Source organism: Oncorhynchus mykiss, chromosome 5, assembly GCF_013265735.2.
Source record: "Oncorhynchus mykiss isolate Arlee chromosome 5, USDA_OmykA_1.1, whole genome shotgun sequence".
Lineage (NCBI taxonomy): Eukaryota > Metazoa > Chordata > Actinopteri > Salmoniformes > Salmonidae > Oncorhynchus > Oncorhynchus mykiss.
Window position 1 is genome coordinate 58090418 of NC_048569.1, and position 23952 is coordinate 58114369.

The window sequence follows — 23952 nt, forward strand, 5'->3', positions numbered from 1 at the left end:
AAAAACTGATAGAGGACTCCTCAAATAGAAAAGGATTCCTCAATATAAAACAGTCCCATGGACAGTTTATTTAAATGATTGATTTAAAATTATTATTTTTTTTAAACATTATTTAATCACCCTTTGTCATCAGATAACAAATTAAACAGTATAGTGTGGTTTAAGTCTCATTTTGCTGTTCACAACCTCACCCCTGGCAGGCAAATCATGCAAAAAAGAAAATACTGGGGGGAAATTACAATTCACAGAGGGGTAAGAATGGAGGGTTTGGGAGCCATAGGAATTTGGAGCAAACAGATGGGTGAACTATAGGGAAGCCAAAAATGTAAAACACTCATTAAATAGAAGTTACAAAAGGAAGGCCATTCTACCAACCTGGTTTAGTGGAAACTCCTAAGAGAAGGAAGGTGGCTTAAACCAGTTCGTACATTCAGTAACCATTCAGAAACACTTTGACTCAGGTTCAAGTAACGACTCTGTGGGTTTCAATGTCACAACATACTGGTCACATTCAGCGATTCTTTCTATGAAGTTGGTATATGCTGGCTTAGGTTGCTTTCATCTGCATTCATGTTTGTGCTTCTTTATACCTGCAAATAACCAAAAGGAAGTTAAGGGTACTGATTCGGATGCATTCATTATTTTTAATGTGATAAATCACGGTCACCTTGTATGAAAATCAGTACCAGTGGTAATTTTACTGATTTTGTGTAACTGGTGTGAAATTGTTTCAAATACTTTGGATTTGACAACTTAATTCTAGTCATGTAGCTAACATTCTGTACACACGACTGCATTTCACAGGGGAAGAGTCACATTCAAATTTGAACGCCAATTGACTCTCCATACTAAATAACCAGATTCGGGGGATGCATCTTCAAGCCTTATCCTTCTTCCAGCCACCATCCTAGTCTTTTCCTTAACTGTTACACTACATGACCAAAAGTATGTGGACACCTGCACATCGAACATCTCATTCCAAAATCATGGGCAATAATATGGAGTCGGCCCCCTCTTTGCTGCTATAACAGCACTAGATGTTGGAACATTGCTGCGGGGCCTTGCTTCCATTCAGCCACAAGAGCATTAGTGAGGTCGGGCAACTAGGCCTCGCTCGCAGTTGGCGTTCTAATTCATCCCAAAAGACAAACCATTTCTGTATGGACCTCACTTTGTGCACGGGGGCATTGGCAGGCTGAAACAGGAAAGATCTTTCCCAAAACTTTTGCCACAAAGTTGGAAGCACAGAATCGTCTAGAATGTCATTGTATGCTGTGGCGTTAATATTTCCGTTCATTGGAACTAAGGGGCCTAGCACGAACCATGAAAAATAGCTCCAGACAATTATTCCTCCTTCACCAAACTTTACAGTTGGCACTATTCATTCGGGCAGGTAGTGTTCTCCTGGCATCCACCAAACCCAGATTAATCCGTCCGACTGCCAGATGATGAAGCGTGATTTATCACTGCAGAAAACGCATTTCCACTGCTCCAGAGTCCAATGGTGGCGAGCTTTACACCACTCCAACCGACGCTTAACATTGCGCATGGTGATCTTCGGCTTGTGTGTAGCTACTCGGCCAAGGAAAGCCATTTCATGAAGCTCCCGATGAACAGTTATTGTGTTGAAGTTGCTTCCAGAAGTAGTTTGAAACTCGATAGTGAGTGTTGCAACTGAGGACAGACGATTATTACGTGCTACGGTCCCATTCTGTGAGCTTGTGTGGCCTACCACATCGCGGGTGAGCCATTGTTGCTCCTAGAGATTTCCACTTCACAATACCAGCACTTAAAGTTGACCCGGACAGCTCTAGCAGGGCAGAAACCGACTTGTTGGAAAAGTGACATCCTATGACGTTGCCATTTTGAAAGTCACTGAGCTCTTCAGTACGGGCCATTCTACTGCCAATGTTTGTCTATGGAGATTTCATGGCTGTGTGCGACTGTATACACCTGTCAGCAACGGGTGTATCTGAAATATCTGAATCCACTCATTTGAAGATGTGTCCACATACTTTCGTCCATGTAGCGTATTTCACACCTAGCCACCTGCAACTTCAATAGTAACACAAAAGTGTGTAGACTATAGTGGAAATCAGTTTCCATTAATAGCTCAGTGTTCATGCAGATGGATCTTACATCCACAAGGAATTCCCCCAAGTAAAGCATTCATTCAAAGCCGCTGCCAATCGAAGCATAAAAACATTTAAAACATAGAATATTATCCGGTGAACATCACAGCGGGTGACATCTCATGTAATCCCCCCCCCCCTTTCAAAATATCAAAAAAGCCTTTGCTACAACTTCAAATAATATTGAGTCAATATTCTTCAATGCTGGTCATTTTTCTATTAAATCTTTTTTGCCTTTTGCGCTCTGCAATAAGGTACTTCAAAAACAAATAGTCTCATGATTAAAGATCTCTTGGATCCAGAGCTCACCACTTCAGAAACCTTCCTCTGATATCCCCATGCCACTCAACTCCACCAGACTTCTAGTTAACCACCTGTTTCTGAAAAGACCTGTTGAAAAAGCCAAATGGTTCCGAAGGCCATCAAAGGCATTTCAATTCAAAGTTCTTTATTATCAGACTTTAGCGGAGAAAACTTTTCAACTCAAAGTTGAACGACGATGTGAACTGCCACTGTTCCTCTTGGAGACTGTTCCTCTTGGAGACGGTTCCTCTTGGAGACGGTTCCTCTTGCGGTCATTTGATGAGAATTCAGGTCTGAGAGTTGAGATCAACACCGCAAGTGATCAACATTGAGGTGACGATTTCCTATGTTGCCTGCTTGAAGTGTTCCACACCCTCCCCCCTCTACTTTCTTGTTATCCGCTTTCGAGAGTTAGTGGAAAGTGCTCCCCCAAACAAGTTGCTTGAGAACTTGTCTTTCTTTCTCTGTTAGCTGATCAAAGAGCAAGGTCCTCTGGATAACTGGTCATTCTCTCAGACAGAGGTGTGAGGTTAGAATGGGAGGTGGGAAAAGGGTTGTGGAGGGAGGGAGTTGTTCCTCGTTTCGTCTTCCTCACGACAGCTCGACCACTGGCCACCGTCTTCCTCTCGCTTTCGTTCCCATGTGCCGGCAGTGGTCCCTCACCCCCACACGTTCTCTCTTCCTGGCCGTCCGTTTTTTCTACCACTTTCTATCTCGCGATTGGTTGGTTTCTCTCTCCCGTTGATTTCACACGGTGGTGCTTCAGTTGTAGAGGAAAACAGGTATCCATTTTTTGTTTTTATTATTACCCAGATTAAAATGCTGATGAACTAAGCTCAGCTCAAGCCTAGCTCCTCTTCCAACAACCTGAGAAAAGGAAACAATAAGGATATTCAAAATGGCTTCCGCCAACACAATTATTGGTCTGTACAGTGGAGGTCAAATCAATAACACTTCTTGATGACTCTAGTACCGTGGGAATGGGAATAGTTATCTTACACTCTAGTACTGTGACAGTCCAGTCACTCCACCATGTTGATATGCACGTTCACCCTGGTAAGTCGAATCCTGCGACAGAGCCACGTCGATCTGGGACTTGAACTCGTCACCTAAATAACTGTCCTGTTAAAACAGAAGGAGAAACACCCAATTACATCCAAAACATAATTCGTCCAACTAATGTTTCCTACATTTTTTCAGCACTGAGCAAATTTCAGGTCTGCTGAGCACAAACTTGAACGTTGTGAAACGTGCGTTTACTGTGAACACTGAGGCTGTACCCGGTTTAAGTCAGTTTTAACAGTGGCCAAGTAGGCTACTGTGGCTATTTGATCATAATGTAGGCCTACCAGAGTGGTCTACCATCAAAAACAATGGAGGAAATGCATCCCATAACATTTCAACATGGAAATAGCTGTTCTATCATTCAGCCTACAGTAGCAGCCAGTGGGTGGTGTTCAATGTGGGCCTACATTCCATGAAACTTTAGAAAAGAACATGCATGTTGTGTTGTTTGATGCAAGAAACCACTTTACAAAATAAAATGCATTATTATTTCCATACCATTATTACAGAGAATCAGACAAATTATGCTACCCTCTGCCTATTTATTGGCTACTTAGCTTATTCAAGCCTGCCTCAAAGTACAACACTGCCGGGCCTCCCGGGTGGCGCAGTGGTCTAAGGTGCCACCAGAGACTCTGGGTTCGAGCCCAGGCTCTGTCACAGCCGGCCTCGACCGGGCGGCGCACAATTGGCCTAGCGTCGTGCGGGTTAGGGAGGGTTTGGCTGGCAGGGATATATATCCTTGTCTCATCGCGCACTAGCGACTCCTGTGACGGGCCGGGTGCAGTGCACACTGACCAGGTCGCTTGGTTGGGTTGTGTTTCGGAGGATGCATGGCTCTCAACCTTCGCCTCTCCCGAGTCCGTACTGGAATTTCAGTGATGAGACAATACAGTAACTACTAACAATTGGATACCATGAAACTGGGGAGAAAAAGGGGGTAAGAAAATATATTTATTTTTTCCTGACTCTCTTGTAGGAAGCAATCGCTGAAGGGTAGGTTTATGACAGTAAACATGCCCCCCCTCTCCCCCCCTTTTTCCTTTCTCTACCCTACTGATGTGACCTTGAGAGATTCTGGGAACAGAAGGTGGGGGGGGGATGAACCATATTTTGGTAATCCGACCAGAACTTAATGCATATGATGTCAGTTTGGTTGTCATCTGAGACCTTCTCGTCAATGATAGGATGACAAACTCTACAGTGGAAAGAGTTAGTTATCAAATTCACATGGAATTCTTGTGTAATTTAAATGTTTGAATATAACATTATTGGTGAAAAGATTAAATGTAATTTTAGCTTCCAAATGAGAGATTTGGGTTTTCATAAGGTTAGAGCTCTGCTAAATCAGTGACCCGCCCCTGTAAAGAGACATGGGCTATAAAACTATTTTTAAAAACTCTCACTCCAATATATAAAGCCTCAACGAAAATGTAACCTCCTGTTCCGGGTACATTAGGATGACGATCCGATGTCAGAATGGTTCAGATAATAACTACAGAACGAAGCCAACCTCGGCGTGAGCTTTGGTTGCGAATGGTATGAACTTTGAACTCTTATTCACTACAGAAGTGATACCTCCTAGCCGTACAGTTAGCAACAGCACCAACAAATGTGGGCTAGGAAAGGACAGACAGAGTATCCAGTCTACCACCCAACGACGACACTACAACGTTTCCCATTCACCACCAGACACACTCTTCAAAGGACAAAGGACTCTGTTGGGTAACACGGTCATCCATCTACCACCAACCTATCAAAGTGCAGCTCAGAGTAAATATTTATTGCATTTTCCTTTTCCAAATGGGCGGTAATTTAGAATGCATAAGATACTGTGTTTACGATAGAGTTGCTGGCCACAGCCCGATAGAGACATCGCTTCTCCCTTTGTTCTTCAGTCTTCCCGCTCTTTCACTCAAACCCAGCCCCCTTTTCTTTTGTGTAACCAGCTGTCATATCTGTTCCGTCTGCTAGGGACATTTTCCTTTATGACGTAATTTGTAATCAATGTATGATCCATTCTGTGTAGATGTAATTCTGTGTGATTAGTTAGGTATTTAGTAAATAAATAATTAAACCCAATTTTGTATTGCTGATTCAACTTGTTAGCCAGGGTTCGTGAAGATAACCAAGAATACAACTTTCAGATGAGACTGAAATAAGGTGACGATTAATATTGACTGCTAATGATGTAAAATATTACATCTTAGGTCTTTAAGAGTTTATTCGGAAGATAACAGCTCTATAAATATTCTTTCCTGGTGCTCCGACTTTCTAGTTAATTACATTTACATGATTAACTCAATCAGGTAATATTAATTACGGAGAAAGGATTTTATAGAATAGCATGTCATATCACTTAATCCGGCATAGCCAAAGACACGACAGATCTATAACTGGGTTAACAACTCACTAACTAGCAAAGGACATGAACAATATGTGCACACATGGCTATATGCAGCTCTCGCTTTGATCTCAAAACAATCTACTCACGACCGCTCATGCTGTAAACAGTCCAGTTCAAAGTAAATGGCACAGATCCATATATGGCAATGGTCTATTTGCATATAGGCCTACTGCAGCTCTGATTGGTAATGCCGCACGCTACAACAAAATCTCGTGTAGTTAGTTTTGCATTCTAAGTCTTGCATAGTTATTTTTGTTTTGGTATGTTGCATTAAAAGTGGCGCTGATTCGATCACAATTGCCACAGTAAAGGGAAACATAGTGTTAACAGGGAAAACTCTAAAAAGTTGAGTGAAGTTCAATCTCGTGCTTCCCTCCGTGGGACAATACTGTATTTCTTCTGCGCAGTCCCAGGGGAGCTGCGCAGCAGTCTCGAGGCTACTGCGCACCCGCACGCAGCTTAAAGGGGACATTGCTTCCAACACATTTCCCTAAGAGTATCAGATGATGTCAGCAATATGAACCTCCACCCAGCAAATAAGAGGTGGCATTATTACCATATTGCTTACGTTATTATTACCATTCTACTTCTTGCTTGGTTCAAGCAATATGTCAAAAACATTACATCTAACCAATGGGCAAGGTGAAGCTGTTATAATCTTTTACTTATACCCATCTAATCCTCTCAGATCTCCACAATCACATAAAGAGTAAGGTACGATTTGGGATTGGGCATAGGAGTACAAGGCCAGATTCTGATTTGGTATTAGGTAGTAAAGAGTGGAGTTTAGGCCGGTCTTGTTACCTGGGAAAGTTCAGGCTGGGAGAGGCCAGGCTGGCTCATCTGGGAGGGCTGACTCATGGTGATGTAGCCCTGGGTGAGTGGCCCCTGGGAGAAGGGCTGGGAAGATACATCCTGGCTAGCCTGGCTGTTGTGCCCGTTGGCCTGCCCGCTGCTACCGTGGTTCCCCATGCCGCGGGTCCTCTGGCGCCCGCCACGCCCTGCTTTGCCCTTCAGCACCCCACCACAACCTGGGTGGCACAGAGAGAGTATGTTCCCGCTCACTTATCAAACACACGAAAAATGAACATGCATTACAGACGAGAAATAGTAGGGGTACGAGGACATCTCCAAACCCCCATAACATAATATCACCAACAACAGTACCACATGAAGAATACTCTTGTGAGCAACACAGAGACTTCTGGTCATTTGGATAATGTCCAACTTCACAGGGCCAAATACAATATCCACCAGTCAATATATGAACAACTAATGAATAGTAGTTGTTTCGCTTCCTGCTCACCTGCAGCAGGGCCGTTGGCCTGGGCCAGGTAGCCTGGCGGAGGCATGGGGGGCACCACCAAGTTGAAGGGAATAGGCATGTTCATGGCCGCCATGTGGGCTGGCCCAGTCCCAATCATGCCGATCTGATCGTGGGTTTGGAAATACATGTTGGATGGACGCCCTGTAGAAAGAAAAACACAGAAAACATGTCACAGTAGTGTGTGAGCGGTCTCGTTGCTGTAGGACGCGTTTGTTGCAATGCAATAAAGTCTGGTGCCACCTTACAGTTCTAGCAAGGCATTAGCCTACAGTACCTTCAGAAAGTATTCACAACCTTGACTTTCTCCCCAAAAACATTGTGTTACAGCCGGAATTTAAAATGCATTCGATTTAGATTTTGTCATCACTAGCCTACACACAATACCCCAAAGTGGAAGTTTTTTTTAAATAAAAAAATTAATAAAAAAATGAAAAGTTGAAATGTCGAGTCAACCCTTTTCTTATGACAAGCCTAAAAAAGTTCAGGAGTAAAAATGTGCTTAACAAGTTACATAATATAATAAACAAAAATATAAAATGCAACATGCAACAGTTTCAAAGATTTTACTGCGTTTTAAAAAATGTATTTAACTAGGCAAGTCAGTTAACATATGTTGGTCACAGACACCTTAAAAAAACAGGTAGGGGCATGGATCAGAAAACCAGTCAGTATCTGGTGTGACAACCATTTAGAGCGACACATCTCCTTCGCATAGAGTTGATTAGGCTGTTGATTGTGACCTGTGGAATGTTGTCCCTCTCCTCTTCATTGGCTGTGTGAAATTGCCTTTATTTAACTAGGCAAGCCAGTTAAGAACAAATTCTTATTTTACAATGCCTGCCTACCCCCACCAAAACCGGACAACGCTGTGCCAATTGTTTGGCGCCTTATGGGATTCCCGATCCCAGCCAGTTGTGATACAGCCCGGGATCGAAGCAGGGTCTGTAGTGATGCCTCTAGCACTTAGATGCAGTGCCTTAGACCGCTGCGCCACAGGGAGCCCCAAAAAATATAGGCGGGAACTGGAACTCGCTATCGTACACGTCGATCCAGAGCATCCCAAACATGCTCAAATGGGTGAAATGTCTGGTGAGTATGCAGGCCATGGAAGAACTGGGACATTTTCAGCTTCCCGGAATTGCATAGAGATCCTTGCGACATGGGGCCGTGCATTATCCTGCTGAAACAGGAGGTGACGGCAGTGGATGAATGGCCGACGATGGGACTCAGGATCTTGTCACGATATCTCTGTGCATTCAAATTGCCAAAAAATAAAATACAATTGTGTTCGCTGTCCGTAGCTTATGCCTGCCCATATCACAACCCCACCATGGGGCACTTGGTTCACAACATTGACATCAGCAAATAGATTTATTTTGTCGGGGACAGCCCTAATAATATATATGTTTTGGAATGTTCGTTCAAATAGGTGCAGGGTTTTTAATTTAGCTGTTTAAAAATAGGAGTCAGAGACATCATCATGGTTCAGAAGAGGGTGAGTAAAGAGCAAAACGTGAAGAGAGGAGTGTGAGCAGCAAATACGTTAGAAAAACAAATGTGTGTAAAATAACACATGCCGAACGTGATCCGGAACGTTAGCTTTGAGAAAGAGGCCACGGCCGTATATTAAACACTTTCCCACTAACCTGCGCTGCTGCGATCGTAGGCAGACCCAGGGATGAGGGCCTCACGGGCATCATACATGGCAGTGCTCATGAACCGGGCTCCCTGGAACACAGACAAGGGTTCAATACCCTCAAAAAACACAGTGGCACTGCTGTACTGTTGTCATAACATTGCTGTAAATGGCATTACATATTGGCCAAAGTGTTACTGAGGTAAAAGTGTTAAGTACTAATTTAAAAAAGGATATGAGGGGAATAGACTCATCATGGGTTCAATACCCACACTGAAAACATGTGCCACTGTACACTCCAACACATCCAACATATAATGCGTGTTCATGCAAGTGTGATAACTCACAGGGTTGATGGCATTGACCAGCTTGCGGGGCCTGCTGAACTGCATCAGGCTCTCTCTCAGGTTGTTGAGGGGTCCCTCCACCAGAACCTTCTGCTCCTTGTAGTAGTTGAGAAGGTGGTTCCACAGAGGCTGCTTGGACAGGGCCTTTGGGTTGCCCACAATGATCACCCCATACCTGAAAATACACGTTACACACACACACACACACACACACACACACACACACACAGTGGGAGAAATCTAAGGACAAGGCAGTCTCAAACTGCACCATTTTGTCTACGGTGTCAAGGATGAATGTGGACAGGGATTCACATAGATTTTTTGATGACGCATTCCATACTGTTCCACTGAGGCTCATCACGATTCATCATCAAGGCTTCTAAACTACCATGACTTTGAACACAGACATCCTTTGAAGTAACTATTGCTAGGATCCCATTGTCCATTCTATGTCTTTTATATGTAATTCTATGACTTTGTCCATACAGATTTGAAACTGTCCATCCAGAGAAGCTGTGGTGAGAATGAAGACTAATGGTCCAGATGCTTACTTGGCTCTGGTGAGGGCCACGTTGAGACGGCGCGGGTCATTGAGGAAGCCGATGCCCTGGTGCTCGTTGGCTCGTACGCACGACAGGATGATAAAGTCCTTCTCCCTGCCCTGGAACGCGTCCACGCTGGCGATCTCAACCTCCTGATAGCAAGACAAGAGGATAGAACCGTGTTGTAACATTGGTCATCGAGACCTGTTGCATTTGGCATTGGTCAAATGGCAACAGGGATCGACAGAAATAGCAGCGCAATATTATTTTCAGATTTTATAAGTCTGCTACCATCTGCAGAACAATAACAAAGCAAATCAATATCACAAATCATGTTCTTGAGAAGACTTGCGACAACAAAAATATATTGAATTGTTTTTTTCCCAAGACAAGTGCAAGTTCAGCTATACTGCCGTACCTGGTAGAGTTTTGTATGGAGGGAACCACTGAACTGCATGTACTGCACCAGGTAGGACCTCTGGCCCTCGTAGGGGGTGATGATGCCTATCTGGTCAGGCTTGGCCCCAGCCTTCAGCAGCCTGGTTGTGATCTTCTCCACGTTGGCCGCCTCAGTTCTGGGGAGAGGACAGTGTTTAAAAAGGTTCCATTCAAACTAAATGAAGAGACGCACTCTATGTGCATTTCAAAATAGCAATCAATTCTGTTGATGCTTAGAGATGAACCTTCACAGGACTGTTAGCCGTACCTGTTCAGGTAGGACGTTCCAGAGCTGGCTATTTCCTCCTGGCCTTGAGTTACATAGAAGAACATGGGCTTGTCTGGCTGCGGCCACTGGAAGTCAAAGCCTTTCTTGATGCGGTCAGCTTCCCAGGATAAACAGAGAATTTGTCAACATGGTTAGTATGGGAATTGGTCTTCAATAATTCAGCGAGATTGTGAACAAACCTAAAATTGGCCATTTTATTCTACAGCAAATACGTGCCCAAAAGCAATATGCTTTGAGTTGCTGTCGATTTCAGAATGGCCTAACAAACTTCCACAGTAGAGTAAATGCTTTATACTCAGTGTATGAACACAAACACCGCTTGAATCCAAAGCAGATCTACACTGCTGCTTCTAGATCTTCTAGGGATGAACAAACACACTTTCTACAAAAACGTCACATGTTCTAGATGCAAGGCACCAGTACATTGCTGATAATAAGTGTGAATTAATTTGAAATGAAAACATTTTTTTTACATTTAATTTTTAACACATGACAATTCAAAAGCTATAATATGACCGAGAAGCCTGGTGAAAACGTCTAACTCACCAGCGGTGACTCCGTTCTGCAGGGAGCCCTCGTAGAAGATGTTGGAGGGGAAAGAGCTGAGGGCCGGGTGCATACGGTACTGCACCTGCAGACGAATGGGCCTGATGCCCAGCACCACCAGACGCTCAAACAGAGACTGGGACAGGCCTGCTTTGGCTGCCTTCTTACACATCACTACTGGGCCCAGCTGGCAGTGGTCTCCCACCAGAATGAGCTGTGAAGGGGGGAATTAATGATGAAATGACAATCAATTAACCAAATATTCTCATGGGCTTTTACATTGTTTTCGTCTGGATTGAGTAAGTCACGGACAATTGACCTAGTTGAGCTCTTTATCTTGAACATAAATTGGTGTGTGGTTGTACCTGCTTGGCACCCAGGACCACAGGCACCATGCACTCTGGCTCGGTGGCCTGGGTGCTCTCATCAATCAAGATGGAGCGGAACTGCATCTTGGCCAGGCGTGGATCTCCTGCCCCCACACAGGTACAGCAGATCACATCCGCATTCTGCCGAGGGACAGAAGAGGAACAGTGGTTAACAGGTTAACAGTTGGTTTGAAATTGAAGGAACGGGGAGCCCATATCATCTTCGCTAGGTCAAAAAAAAAAACATTCTACTTGACAGCACCTGCCATACTCTTCTCATAATACTGCTGTGACATATCGGGCGACAAAGGTGTAAGTGTTGTAAAAGTCCTCCTCACCGTGAGCAGCTCTCGCTCAGCGGTGCGCTTCAGGGCCCGGTAACGCTTCTCGTCAGCAGACGACAGCTCCCCGGTCTCATCCTTCAGCTGCTGCAGCTTCTGCAGCTCTGGCATACTGAGGGTCACACCAGACACAGAGCAGGCAAAGTGGGTTGAGTCATTAGTAGCCTTGTCGAGAACCTGGCTTCCCTAATCGGAAAACCTGGCAAAGTTAATGGCAGAAACTAGTTCCAAAGGGGTATAAAGCCGGAGTGAATCAGTGACGCCTCGCAACACCTCAAACCAATTAAATGCCTTGTTTGGGCGGAGCTCTGAACGTGCCCACTAGAATAGTGTCGTAGGAGCAACGGTTCTCCATCTCATTTCAAACCGCGTATGCGGCGGCGATTCCTTGAGAGTTAAGGACACAAACCTGATCCTTGATTATTGACATCAGATGAGAAACTACTATTACCATCGGTTTCTCCACTTTCAATAAATCAGACTGCCACACTAAACTATTACCACGGCCTGTAGGTAGACACGCCATAACTTCTCTTTTTTTTGTAGGGTGCAGAGAATTTGTAATGCCTTTGACTCGATTTGTGTAGAGCACATTTCGGCCAAAACAGAATTCCGCTTTTTCTCCAGGTTCTCTTCTATTTTCTGCGATGTTGCAAACTAGCATACGCAACAACTCTCTGCAAGTGTGGCCCCGGTCACATGTGAGAGTTACGGTTCTTGAAATTGAACATCCAATAAAATGTAGCCGCTGGAATCCATCAGACCAATCAAGCCATTTCAGATGATATAAAATTCTCCAGACCTCCAAATGAGGTGTGACAACAATGCGATTTGGAGGTATGGCTATGCAAAACTAAGTCTGTGGTTGCATTCCCCTGCTCAGAAGTTGCATGCATTAACCAATGTTTACGTGCCACGTCATCGACTGTGTCATCGACTTACAGATTGCTATGACGATGTGGTTAGCGGATAATTAAAATACTTATCCAGGCGTTTTAAGATTTGGCATGAGTAAGTAAAGCCTGAGCAGAGGAACACCCCCATTAGAAACACACAGAATTAGAGTTATTATATATATATATATATATCAATGGTTCTGTTGGAAGTGCTTAAAAAAATCCATCCTTCCCTTTCCGTAATTCTTTGATATTCAAAACAGGGATAATACACTGCTACAAGCATTAACATGAGTGATTACGAGAGTACTACTACATGTAAAATTATATTTCAGACAGTGCTAACAAAGACTTAATTTCCCAGCATGCCCCACCTGTCCATGTTGCGGATCTGGTTGTGCAGCGCCAGGAATGAGACGGGGGAGTCGATGGCCTCTCTGCTCTTAGCACACAGCCGGACCACCTTCAGACCTGACATGTGGATCTTCTCAGTCAGCTGGTCCACCGCGATGTTACTGGGAGCACACACCAGCACGGGTCTGCAGGAACCAAACACAACAGATGAACGCAGAAAGCTAGGGCAACGTGGAGATGCTTTTGATGTGCGTCGCTTCAGATTCTCGTTAAGTACGATACACTTGCTGTAAGTCGTTCTAGATGAGAGCTTCTGCTTAACGGCTTGAATGTAAACTGCACGCAAAAATGCTTTAAAAAAATACACATATGCATAGTGAGTGTAACCCATCTTACCCGTTGCCCTGCCTGGCGAGCTGGTACACTATGGTGGCAGAGGTGACAGTTTTCCCAGTGCCGGGGGGGCCTTGGATAAGACTGAGGGGTCTTTGCAGCACAGTCTTCACAGCATACACCTATTTTACACACACAAATCAAAACATTTATGAAAGCTGTGCAAAGAGCACATGGTAGTACGGGGAATTAACATCTAACTCCAAATGAAGTTTTCGTGATTATAAGACGACGTTACTATAATACGGTTTCCCCATTATAAGAGGAAATGTCTAATTTTCTGTGATCATTCATCCACTAAAACGAATGGTTAAAAATGCAAACAAGTTCAGTTTCCGGAAGTCAGGTTTGGTCAGGTCAGTGAGGTGTTAAGAGTATGTGTGTGGGTCAGACCTGAGAGTGGTTGAGATCGGGCAGGCCCTGGGCAGTGAAGCGTTTGGGCAGCTGACACTTGATGATGACATCCTCCACCTCGTGGCCCAGCAGTTTGTGGTAGATGTAGCCTGACACGGACGTCTCGTCCACAGCAAAGGTCTTCAGGGCACTCTGCATTCTGGAACCCAGTGGAAACCAATGGGTTATGGTGGCAATAGAGAGTGACGTGATTAACAGCAATAATACCAGCTAGTACCTTCATATCATGTCTTATTCATTCAATTCTTCAATATACGTCAGGAGTTATGTTCGGGATAAATCATGTGAAACGCTGCCGAAGCTAAGGCATCAGTACTCTGGAAGTCACATTTAAGAACACCAGAGCATCAACAACCAAAGTAGAACTGCTTAAATATTCAGATCGGCTTGTCACACCTGTCAAAGGAAGTGGACTTCCACACGAAATCCACCTGGTAGTCGTGGGTTGTTTCCACAGGTGCTCCGACACTGCTGCGCAATTCTATAGCAATCTCATCTCCATAGTCTTTCACAAAGGGTGCTAAGGAAATAAGTACAGCAAAATAGCCTTTCCTCCTTGTGGAATGTTAGAAAGAAAAAGACGTGTCCCCATCCCCTCCCCCACCCACTTGAACGGGGCTAATAGTAGGGAAGAAAAGCAAGGTCTACAGAACTGTAGATTTTCCCCTACATTAGCATATATCAGATACACTAGCCAGGTGCAAACTAGAGGGGCATTAACTAATGGGTGGACTTCTCCTAAGGGAGTTCTATGGGGTATTGAACCCTTAATAATTTGGTTTAAATTAGGTAATTATCTCCCGATAAAATATGATTTATTTCTGCAAGCCTTTGAACATTGCAACCTAATAACGTGGCTAGTATCATTAGACTGATTACCTCACGTTTTGCATTGGTTACCAAGAACTAGTCTGCATTCTTTTTTTTATGACCCCCACCATGGAAAAATAAAGATGGAGAGGTGGATCCTATTTGTTAAAAAGGGACCACTTTGAAAAGGTGGTCAGAAGGGTAGAGATGAGCAACCATTGAAGAATTAAAGTTTTTCTTCAGAAATGGTCTTTTAGTTAAAGGATACTGTCTGGGACTTTGATGACATGACCGATGCCTTTCCAAAGTGGGGCCAGGTCTCCTTTGTAGCGCAGACAAATCTCATCTCCCTGCATCAACCGCATGTCTGTACAAACCACCACAAACAGAGACACATCAGAAACACTTTGCTCAAAACTATATCACAAAATATACGAATAATGGTTCCAATGAGGCGGACAGAATACAATACCGTACACACACGGCACGACACAAAACGAACACACCACCAGGGATGCAGGTATGGGATGCTTGGGATGCAAGGGTTCTCTATGCACAGCAGAACAACCGGTATACAGAGAAAAGTCAATTGAAAGAATTACCACCTGAATCCGTCTTGGGCAAGGAGAAATAGGCAATCCGCTTTTTATTCAGCCCCAGGTCCCACCTGACCGTTATATTATCTTGGGTCTATGAAGAGTTCCAGATGAGAACAAGGGAAACAATAAATAGGACAAGTTAGTCGTCATACTGTTATTAGCTACATAAAAGAAAACTCAGCCCCCTTGCTATGTTCAAGTACAATGTCCTTTTCTTTGAACTGCATCGTTCCCTGCACATGTTCACTGATTTGACAAATTTGGCCGGGTTATAGCAAGGTTTCCACCATTATGATTTTACCTCACACAAGACAGATAAAGTACTGCATGTAAACATTTAATAGAGTGGGTATGTTGTAGTAGGCAGTTGCACAGTAGACTCATGTGTGACAGACGTTTTGTTGCCTTAAAGGGGAGCTTATGGATGATCTTGGGCCCTATAAAATCAGATTTCATTTTTGATGAATTCTGTTTTTCCATGTTTCAGATTTGCTGCCGTTTTTCTGGTTTTCGCTCACTAAAACACACTTAAAAAAAATATATATAAAAAACTACTAAATTGGATGTTCCAAATCTACAACAACGCTTAAACTGCATCAGAATTTATGCATCTAAGAATTTTACATTTTTGGGTATAGATACCCTTAATTCAAGTGTGCACCAGCAAGATACTTTGTTTTTTCTGTAGTACACATGTGAGTGCAGAGTTTGCTTTACAAATCACCACTGGATTGATGCAAATAATCATGATATCATTCTGCCAGGTAGGCATAGACTACTTTGCAATTGATATTTAATTGAAAAGGTTTTTGAGGAAGCCTTTCCATCTACCAGACGATAGTTATCATTAGCATCATCGCTATCAGCCACACAAAGTGGTAGACAAACGCGCACACACAGACAGGGGCATTCCCATACTGCCTCTTCAGAATGTTGAAGGTAAAAACAGAATCAACGCATGACTACAAAGTTCAATACATTTAGTCGGTTTCCTAATATGTTCAATACATTTTTGAATATTGTTTAATGTCTGCATTCCGTGACTCCATCCGGGTTCTCCACATCGCAGATTTTTATAGGGACCTAACTATCTAAAGGGGATGTGGAGGCTATACCTGGGACTCTTTAAGCTTTTTGTCGTAGTCGGCCTCCAGTTTGACAAGGGGGCCGAAGATGTTCTGGTACTGGTAGGCATCCTCGTAGCGCAGCAGCACATGTTGAGGCTCCTCGTCTACACCGGGCTTCTCCAGATCCTCCAGAGTGGCTGTTGGATTGTCCTGAGACGAGAGGATGCACAGGTTCAAGTTTTCATGCACATCCATATATGGTAACACTGACTGATTCCTCCTACAGCTACTGACAGGTGTTGGTAGGGACTGTCCCTGCCTAGTTTTGTTGCCCTTCTGCCCCAAAAGAGGCCTTGATTTGTTGAATGAACCCCCCCCCCCCAGTATGTTTGATGCTGTGGTGTTTCATGGTTATTTATGAAGTTAAAATACGTGTACAGTGCATTGTCTACTTCATGGCCCTGGATAGGTTGAGTCAGCCCAGTACCTTCCAGAGCTCCTCTAGCTTGTTGATCTGTTGGGCGGTAATCTGGCGGGCCCGGAGCTGCTCCTGCTCCGAGGGGATCTTTACCAGCCAGGACAGGAAGCAGCGGTCCTGGATCAGCGGCTGCCACTGGGAGCTGTCCCAGTTTATGTCTTTCAGGCTGCTCTGACTGGCACATGGCTGCCTAAGAGCACAAACATTTGGATATAGTCAACATACACTTGCATTATCGAAAGTCTGTTCGACAGAAGATTGTGCTGATCTCTTGCCATAATAGGATATTCTCAAATCAAGTTTATAAGTCATATACACAGTTTATAGCAGGTATAAACGGTGCAGTGAAATGCTAAATTGCAAGTTCTTCGCTGCACCTTTTCAACCTGCTGTAAACGGTGTAAGCGTTGATTTGATACTTACGTTTACATCACGGCCTCTATGGCAACACGTGTGTATACTGTCAAATCTATGGTAATAACACACACACAATCAGTCTCTCTATCACACCACACACACAGCGTTGGCCATCATTCCCTCTTTTTCAGCACATTATACACACCTGCACAGCAGCACCACCACAGAGTCGGCCTTGGCGGGTATGAAGCCCAGGAGGAAGACGTTGCGACAGCCACAGTTGTAGCACTCCAGCACCGTCTCGCCCAGCGGCCCGTCTTTGTGCAGAGTCACCTCTTTGCATTTGGCTCTCACCAAGTGGTTTACGATGTGGCTGAACGAGAGCATGGAAGACGATCAACTTACATGCACACGCATGTTATGAATGCATTTTTTTTGTGTGGATATGATGCTGTCGTGATGCATACCTGCCAGATGTATTGCCACGTCCATTGCAGAACCACTTCTTGCTTGTGTTGCAGTACACCACACACGCAGGATCATGGATGCCACAGTAACTGAAAAAAGAAACATAACAACAGGCCCTTTTATGACTTCTCGGTCATACGTATTTACTCATAATCTGGTGAAGCAGCACCGAAAGCAATAACAGAGTTATAATACGTTTATATTACAACAGTTATTATTTTACTTTATTTACAAACTACCTGCAGGCATGCAGTGGGAGGTCTTTAGTGTAATAGGTGTCCTCTTCATCCTCCTCAAAGTTCAACTCAGAGAGAATTTGGCTCGCCTTGGCAACATCATCAACCCCTCCATTGTGAAGCCCTTCATTAGGACCATTCACCTACAGATAGAGTATGGTTGAATTAAGACTGAACTATTGCTATGGCACTAGGTAACGTTAGAAACATATTTAATTTGCCACTACTATGAACGCATACAACTTTAAAAAAGGTAAAACAACACAAGCATACTTTAAATTTGTGGACGAATTTTTTGGTTTGTAGTCAAACCACTTGATGAATACTTGGAACTGCTGCAGAACGTCTTTACCCACATCCGTACTGTTGTTGTTAGTTAGCAATTTTAGCATGACCAACATTTAGCACATGTTTTTGGCCTTTAATTTTGGAGAGGAGGAAGTCAATGGGTGGCGATACGGTATTAGACAAGAAGCTAAGTTAGCTAACTAAAGCTACCGTACACTGTTAGCTATCACTAACTAACTTTGTAATATAGCCAGCCCAGTGACGTGTAAAAAGTGATTGATACATATAATGCTAACTAGTTAGCAAACGAGTTAGCTAGTCAGCTAGCTAGTACGATCACTGGCTAACAACGCTTTATAATATTAGCTGGCTAGCTAACTGTTGATAGCGTAAGCAAACAGTCAACATTGTTGGTGGTGGCGAGCAAGCAAACTAACGCCTTAACGTTACTTGTTAGCTAGCGTGTTTGGCTAGCTAACGTTAACGGTTGACATGAAGAATAGAAACCTGATTGTCCAGCTGACTCTGGGTGTGGCCTTGAGTTTGTGTCTGGCTAGGTAGGGTAAAATCGGTAAACTCGTACTCCGAGCCCTGGGTATCTGCTCCAAGTAGCTCCGCTTCTTCAGTGTCCAGGAAGGTGAGCGTTTGAGAACTCGGCCCGTACGCTTCCACACTCATCTCGACACAAGTTGCGCGGACTAAACAGACTCCGATGCTGCGATGAATATGATCAAGATCTTCAGTGATATGTTTATCAATGCTGATATCTGTGATCACCGCTTCTTCTTCGAGTCTGATTTGAACATAAACAAAATTCTAACCGCACCAGAAATTAAACCGAAAACAACTCGAGGCGCCTGAACTCCAACACCAAACAGTGACGAACTTCCTAGCCACACAACGTGCATAGAGAACAGAAATGCAAATGAAGGAGGATTAAACTATTATTGATGGATTGATTGATATTGGTGACAAAAATCTATTTTTTATCATGTAAAAAAAAATCAGTAGCTATCAACTAGAAGTGTTTACTATGAATATACTTATGATTGGAAGAGAATTACAATTGTGTGTGGGTTATTCTCGAGGCACATGGGAAACCAAAATTATGTTAATTTATTTATTCAAACGTTAATGAGGGTCATCTTTTTCAATGTTTATTTTTGTTTACAAAACCAACCACTAAATAGAAATACGGGAAAATACAGAGGAATTTGATATACATCTAGATGTCATAAAATATGATACACATCTAAGAACAATAGGCCTACACATTGAGACAGAGGAGCATTTATAGGTTGGTATAGATGTTAGGCATACTGGGATCGATGTATGGCGGAAGTTTATTTCTAAATAGTAACCTAGTGAATATTCTACAGCCCTTTCCATTATTACACAGGTCAGAAGAGTAGAGTAAGGAAATTGGTCACCTCAACAAGCATTTGGGGACATAGGCTTTCACATCTGTGAGTATAGTCACAATTTAATCACATATGTAATAACCAGTATGTGACAGTGTGAAGGAACACATAAACAACACAAAGACAAATCTCCATGGATACAGTCCATGAACACTCAAATACCCAGTAAACACAAAACATATTTTAGGCAACGAAATTGCTTATGACAGTTGTTCTGGGAAGAAGATACAATTAATCTGGATCAGGTACTGTATGTTATTATGTGGTTGTACCACGAGAGGTATGACATGTCTTTTAAAATATAGATACAACACGGGAAGAAGCCGTAATGGGAGACAACTGAAAACAAATACTGTGTTATGACAAAAATACAAGAACAAAACTAAACTAGCTCAATGACGTTCATAAAGCTGAAACATCCAAAACAATTCATTCAATAAAGTAAAAAAGAAAGTGCTACAGAAATGCAAGAACTGGGTCCAGTTCTCACCTGGCTGCCTACCTGCCCACTTCATCAAATGAAATCCTCGGCTGAGATAAGCATACTGATCTGATGAAGTTCATTGAACTTCAAACATCGCCATACAGCTATCAATCAAAGTTGGGCCCACAGACTTGAAAATATGAGATAGAACCAAACCGTTCCCTGATATAAATAACCGTAGTAAAAGGCACAACTACAACTTCTTATAAAAATACTCAAGAAACAATAAGAAATCCATGTAAACGAGCAGCATTTGGCTTTTGCAAGTAAGAGAAACTATCTAAAATTGCTGTTCCCCCCCCCCCCCCCCCCCCAAAAAAAAACAACAAACAAAAGTTTAGATAACGTTGGGGGGGATATGAAAACACAATATGCAGTTCACTTTAAATTTAAAAAAAGTCTGCTCTACAGAACATTTTTCAGGTACATTAAACATTTCTATACAACATATAAATCCAGCAAAACACCTTATGAAAGCACCATCAGAATCACCTTTATTCACTATGTACATTTACAAATACTCAGAGTTGTACTTGGTGATATGGTGCCGGCTGCTTGTGATAGACAACATTTAGAGACCGAATACAGACAACGAAGTTTACACACATTATATACAACTAGGTAAAGTGAACATAGAGAAGGAGCAGATATACAAATGTACAGTGGGTATATTATTGATATACAGTGGATGTACACATTTACAGTATGAATCTACAGTGCCTTGCGAAAGTATTCGGCCCCCTTGAACTTTGCGACCTTTTGCCACATTTCAGGCTTCAAACAAAGATATAAAACTGTAGTTTTTTGTGAAGAATCAACAACAAGTGGGACACAATCATGAAGTGGAACGACATTTATTGGATATTTCAAACTTTTTTAACAAATCAAAAACTGAAAAATTGGGCGTGCAAAATTATTCAGCCCCTTTACTTTCAGTGCAGCAAACTCTCTCCAGAAGTTCAGTGAGGATCTCTGAATGATCCAATGTTGACCTAAATGACTAATGATGATAAATACAATCCACCTGTGTGTAATCAAGTCGCCATATAAATGCACCTGCACTGTGATAGTCTCAGAGGTCCGTTAAAAGCGCAAAGAGCATCATGAAGAACAAGGAACACACCAGGCAGGTCCGAGATACTGTTGTGAAGAAGTTTAAAGCCGGATTTGGATACAAAAAGATTTCCCAAGCTTTAAACATCCCAAGGAGCACTGTGCAAGCGATAATATTGAAATGGAAGGAGTATCAGACCACTGCAAATCTACCAAGACCTGGCCGTCCCTCTAAACTTTCAGCTCATACAAGGAGAAGACTGATCAGAGATGCAGCCAAGAGGCCCATGATCACTCTGGATGAACTGCAGAGATCTACAGCTGAGGTGGGAGACTCTGTCCATAGGACAACAATCAGTCGTATATTGCACAAATCTGGCCTTTATGGAAGAGTGGCAAGAAGAAAGCCATTTCTTAAAGATATCCATAAAAAGTGTCGTTTAAAGTTTGCCACAAGCCACCTGGGAGACTCACCAAACATGTGGAAGAAGGTGCTCTGGTCAGATGAAACCAAAATTGAACTTTTTGGCAACAATGCAAGACGTTATGTTTGGCGTAAAAGCAACACAGCTCATCACCCTGAACACACCACCCCCACTGTCAAACATGGTGGTGGCAGCATCATGGTTTGGGTCTGCTTTTCTTCAGCAGGGACAGGGAAGATGGTTAAAATTGATGGGAAGATGGATGGAGCCAAATACAGGACCATTCTGGAAGAAAACCTGATGGAGTCTGCAAAAAACCTGAGACTGGGACGGAGATTTGTCTTCCAACAAGACAATGATCCAAAACATAAAGCAAAATCTACAATGGAATGGTTCAAAAATAAACATATCCAGGTGTTAGAATGGCCAAGTCAAAGTCCAGACCTGAATCCAATCGAGAATCTGTGGAAAGAACTGAAAACTGCTGTTCACAAATGCTCTCCATCCAACCTCACTGAGCTCGAGCTGTTTTGCAAGGAGGAATGGGAAAAAAATTCAGTCTCTCGATGTGCAAAACTGATAGAGACATACCCCAAGCGACTTACAGCTGTAATCGCAGCAAAAGGTGGCGCTACAAAGTATTAACTTAAGGGGGCTGAATAATTTTGCACGCCCAATTTTTCCATTTTTGATTTGTTAAAAAAGTTTGAAATATCCAATAAATGTCGTTCCACTTCATGACAAAAAAATACAGTTTTATATCTTTATGTTTGAAGCCTGAAATGTGGCAAAAGGTCGCAAAGTTCAAGGGGGCCGAATACTTTCGCAAGGCACTGTATCTAAATGCAGAGAGCTGGACAGAGTGAAATGCAGTTATTTTGTATACAGTTCAGAGATGGCCTGATGCGGTGTGCAGCATAGAGTGCATAGTGCTTTAGTCTCTATGGGCCAGATAGCCGGTTGGTGAGGGCCACAGCCTGGGGGAAGAAACTATTCAGGTGGCAAGACGTTTTGGGTATGTGTTGCAGTTTGCCCTTGCAGTGGGCAGACCCAAACCAGACAGTGATGGAGGAGATGAAGGATGGACTCAACGATTGATGCTTAAAACCGGATAATGTTTGGGTGGGAGATTGTGTTTTGCTGCTGCAAGTAGTACATCCACTGGTGTGCCGCCTTGGTGACCTCTGTGATGTTGTCCTCCAATTTGAGGTTGTGGGAGATGATGGTCCCCAGGAATTTGAATGATTCAGCCATGCTAACAGCTGAGCCAACAATCTCGAGGGGGAGAGATGGTGGGGGGCGTTTTCTTAAGTCAACCACCATTTCCACGGTTTTGTCTGTGTTGAGTTCCAGGTTATTTTGACTGTACCAGGCCACTAGTTGGTTGACCTCTCCACGGTACATGTACTCATCGCCGTCGGTGATGAGATCGACCAGAGTTGCGTCATCTGCAAACTTGAGTAGTTTGACAGATGCGTTGTTAGAGGTGCAAAGTGAGTAGAGTACAGGTGAGAGCACGCATCCTTGCGGCACTCTGGTGCTGAGGGATAAAGAGTCCGAGAGGTGTTTTCCCAGCTTCACGTGTTGCGTCCTGTTGGTTAGGAAGTCAGTAGTCCACTGATAGATGGAGCTGGACACGTTCAGCTAGGACAGTTTGTCTTGTAGCAGTTCTGAGATAATGTAATGAAAGCAGAGCTAAAGTCCACAAACTATGTCCTTGTATATGTCTATGGGTTATCGATGTGTTTGAGGATGTAGTGTTGGCCCATTTCGACAGTGTCGTCCACAGACCTGTCAGCTCTGTAGGCAAACTGCAGTGGGTTGAGGGAGGCGTCAGTGATGGTTTTGAGATTGGAAAGTACCAGGCGCTGAAAGGTTTTCATGATTACCGAGGTGAGCACTGCAGGTCTGTAAAAGTTCAGGCAGGACACATTTAGGTTTTTTTGGGACTGTAACAATGATGGAAGATTTGAAACAGGCAGGAACAATGCATTGCTCTAAAGACTGGTTGAATATGGTCAGTGAAAACGGGAGAGCTGGTCTGTGCAGTGCTTTAAACCTTAAATAACTACGCCATTTGAGGGGAAGGTTACTAAGCTGACATAACACGTGGAATTGTTTTAAGATGGTCATACCATGGATCATTTAGCTATTTGATTTTGAATTTTAGCACACCTTTAGGTGTAAACATTAAAAAAATAAAAATAAATGTGTTGATAAAATATTGAACTTGGCCATTACTATATCCCATAGAAACGCATTGAATAAACATTCATAAATGGCAAAAAAAAAAAAAAAAAACAGAAAAAAAATCATAAAGGAATAAGGTTTTGAAGGTTGGATACACATTTAACCTCTTATTTCTGTTGTCACAAAACTACTCCCATAACCCATACAAATGAATGGAAGTATCTTAAGACAGGTCCCGTGACACAGGAGAATACCATTGTGTTTGTGAGAGTCTCCCC

At 43.1% G+C, this 23952-nt stretch overlaps 1 protein-coding gene across 4 annotated transcripts; it reads right to left on the minus strand.

Annotated features, from left to right (window-relative positions):
• Positions 1 to 1893: 1893 nt before the first annotated feature.
• Positions 1894 to 19028, minus strand: LOC110524138 (regulator of nonsense transcripts 1). 4 transcript variants are annotated; one of them, XM_021603501.2, is made up of 24 exons: positions 18609 to 19028; positions 17817 to 17956; positions 17577 to 17666; positions 17315 to 17482; positions 16762 to 16942; positions 16323 to 16484; positions 15214 to 15298; positions 14877 to 14975; positions 14195 to 14303; positions 13778 to 13937; positions 13388 to 13506; positions 13012 to 13176; positions 11739 to 11853; positions 11398 to 11541; positions 11033 to 11246; positions 10466 to 10583; positions 10178 to 10334; positions 9769 to 9911; positions 9218 to 9392; positions 8881 to 8962; positions 7214 to 7375; positions 6712 to 6938; positions 3435 to 3557; positions 1894 to 3302 (listed from the first exon to the last, which is right to left on the minus strand). In XM_021603501.2, the coding sequence occupies exons 1-23, from the start codon at positions 18777 to 18779 to the stop codon at positions 3438 to 3440; spliced, it is 3306 nt and encodes a 1101-aa protein (XP_021459176.2). In that variant the 5' UTR covers positions 18780 to 19028; the 3' UTR covers positions 1894 to 3302; positions 3435 to 3437. The 4 variants fall into 4 exon arrangements, with proteins under 4 accessions (XP_021459176.2, XP_021459174.2, XP_021459175.2 ...); XM_021603499.2 differs by having other exon boundaries at positions 14195 to 14318; XM_021603500.2 differs by having other exon boundaries at positions 15211 to 15298.
• Between the last annotated feature and the right edge of the window lie 4924 nt (positions 19029 to 23952).